This window comes from Abrus precatorius, unplaced genomic scaffold (genome assembly GCF_003935025.1).
Source record: "Abrus precatorius isolate BTA unplaced genomic scaffold, Abrus_2018 Scaffold1, whole genome shotgun sequence".
NCBI lineage: Eukaryota > Viridiplantae > Streptophyta > Magnoliopsida > Fabales > Fabaceae > Abrus > Abrus precatorius.
The window spans coordinates 5,911,630-5,913,098 of NW_020874291.1; the positions used below are offsets into that span (position 1 = coordinate 5,911,630).

Consider the following 1,469-nt stretch of genomic DNA (forward strand, 5'->3'; position numbering starts at 1 on the left):
GAAATTGCTATAGGACTTAGAAAAATTATTCTTTTTGGAAATGATGATGTATTTATTAGGTCCTGTAGCATTTATTTGATTCAAACTTATAATCCATCCTTATTGTGTAAGTTATTTATTTTGTAAATTAAATTTAAGGTGTTACAATTTTGGTATCAAAGTAGTTCATCCAAATCAGACTGGGGTATCGGGCTGAAGTGTCTAAGCTATGTACTGATATTTCTTTGTCCACAGTCTTGCTCTTAGAATTGGCTTCAAAAATTTTGCACTTACTCACTAGAGTGGGCAAGTCATTTAGCTGAAATACACTGACTATAGCTCGAATTTCTGGCCTTAGTCCATGCTCAAACTGAGCACACATATTGAGGGATTGCCCACAGCCACGGACCAACTGTGGCAACTGGGGAAAGTTGGGGCACACTACTAATGTGTGCTGGACTACCAAGAAGAGTAGTAGTACGAGCATAGCCCAAAGGCCTGGATTTAGAGGAAGCATGAGGTCGAGTACGGGGTCGAAGTTGAGTATTTTCAGGAGAGTATTCGCTATGAGTGGGGCAAAGGCTTCACAATCTGAGGAGCTAATTAGAGGTAAATATGTCATAAAAGGCAGATTATTGGATGTATTATTTGACTCGAGTGCTACACACTCATTTGTTTCTGTGGACTGTGTGAAGTGTCTGGATTTGCATGTGACTGAATTACCATGCAATGTTATGGTGACTACCCCTACAGGTAAGCCGGTTGTGACCTCTTGGGCATGTCTAGGGTGTTCTGTAATGGTGCATGGAAGGGACTTCGAGGTAAACTTAATATGTTTGTCTCTTTCCCAATTAGATGTGATTTTGGGAATGAATTAGTTAGCTGCCAACCATATGCTGCTGGACTGCAGAGAGAAGACGTTAATTTTTTGTGCATCGATGTCAGAAATTCCAAGACTTTTGAGTCAAGGTACGTGGGAGAACACAGTGGACACTAAGGCCTTTATGGTCATGTTATCAATAGAAGATGAAAGTGGAGTAGAGCCAGAGTATATCCTGGTGGTGAGGGACTTCCTGGAAGTTTTCCCTGAAGATGTTTCTGAGTTGCCGCCAGAGAGGGAAATTCAGTTCGCGATTGACCTCATTCCAAGAGCAAGCCCAATTTCTGTAGTACTATATAGGATGTCACCTGTAGAGTTGGCAGAGGTCAAAAAGCAAGTAGAGGACCTATTACAGAAGCAGTTTGTGAGACGAGTGTGTCACTATGGGGAGCACTATTGCTCTTAGTGAAGAAGAAGGATGGGAGTATAAGGATGTGTGTAGATTACAAGAAGTTGAACAAGGTGACAATAAAGAACAACTATCCTCTCTCGAGAATTGATGATTTGATGGACCAGCTGAGGAGAGCTGTAGTGTTTTTGAAGATTGACTTGAGGTCGGGGTACCACTAGATTAGGGTGAAGAATGAGAATGAGAAGTTATAGTACTTGG

General features: G+C 41.4%; 1 protein-coding gene across 1 annotated transcript; it reads left to right on the forward strand.

The window, feature by feature from the left end:
• The first annotated feature begins 545 nt into the window (after positions 1–545).
• Positions 546–1,265, forward strand: LOC113855204. Its single transcript, XM_027486743.1, has 2 exons — positions 546–732; positions 925–1,265. The coding sequence occupies exons 1-2, from the start codon at positions 546–548 to the stop codon at positions 1,263–1,265; spliced, it is 528 nt and encodes a 175-aa protein (XP_027342544.1).
• The last annotated feature ends 204 nt before the right edge of the window (positions 1,266–1,469 follow it).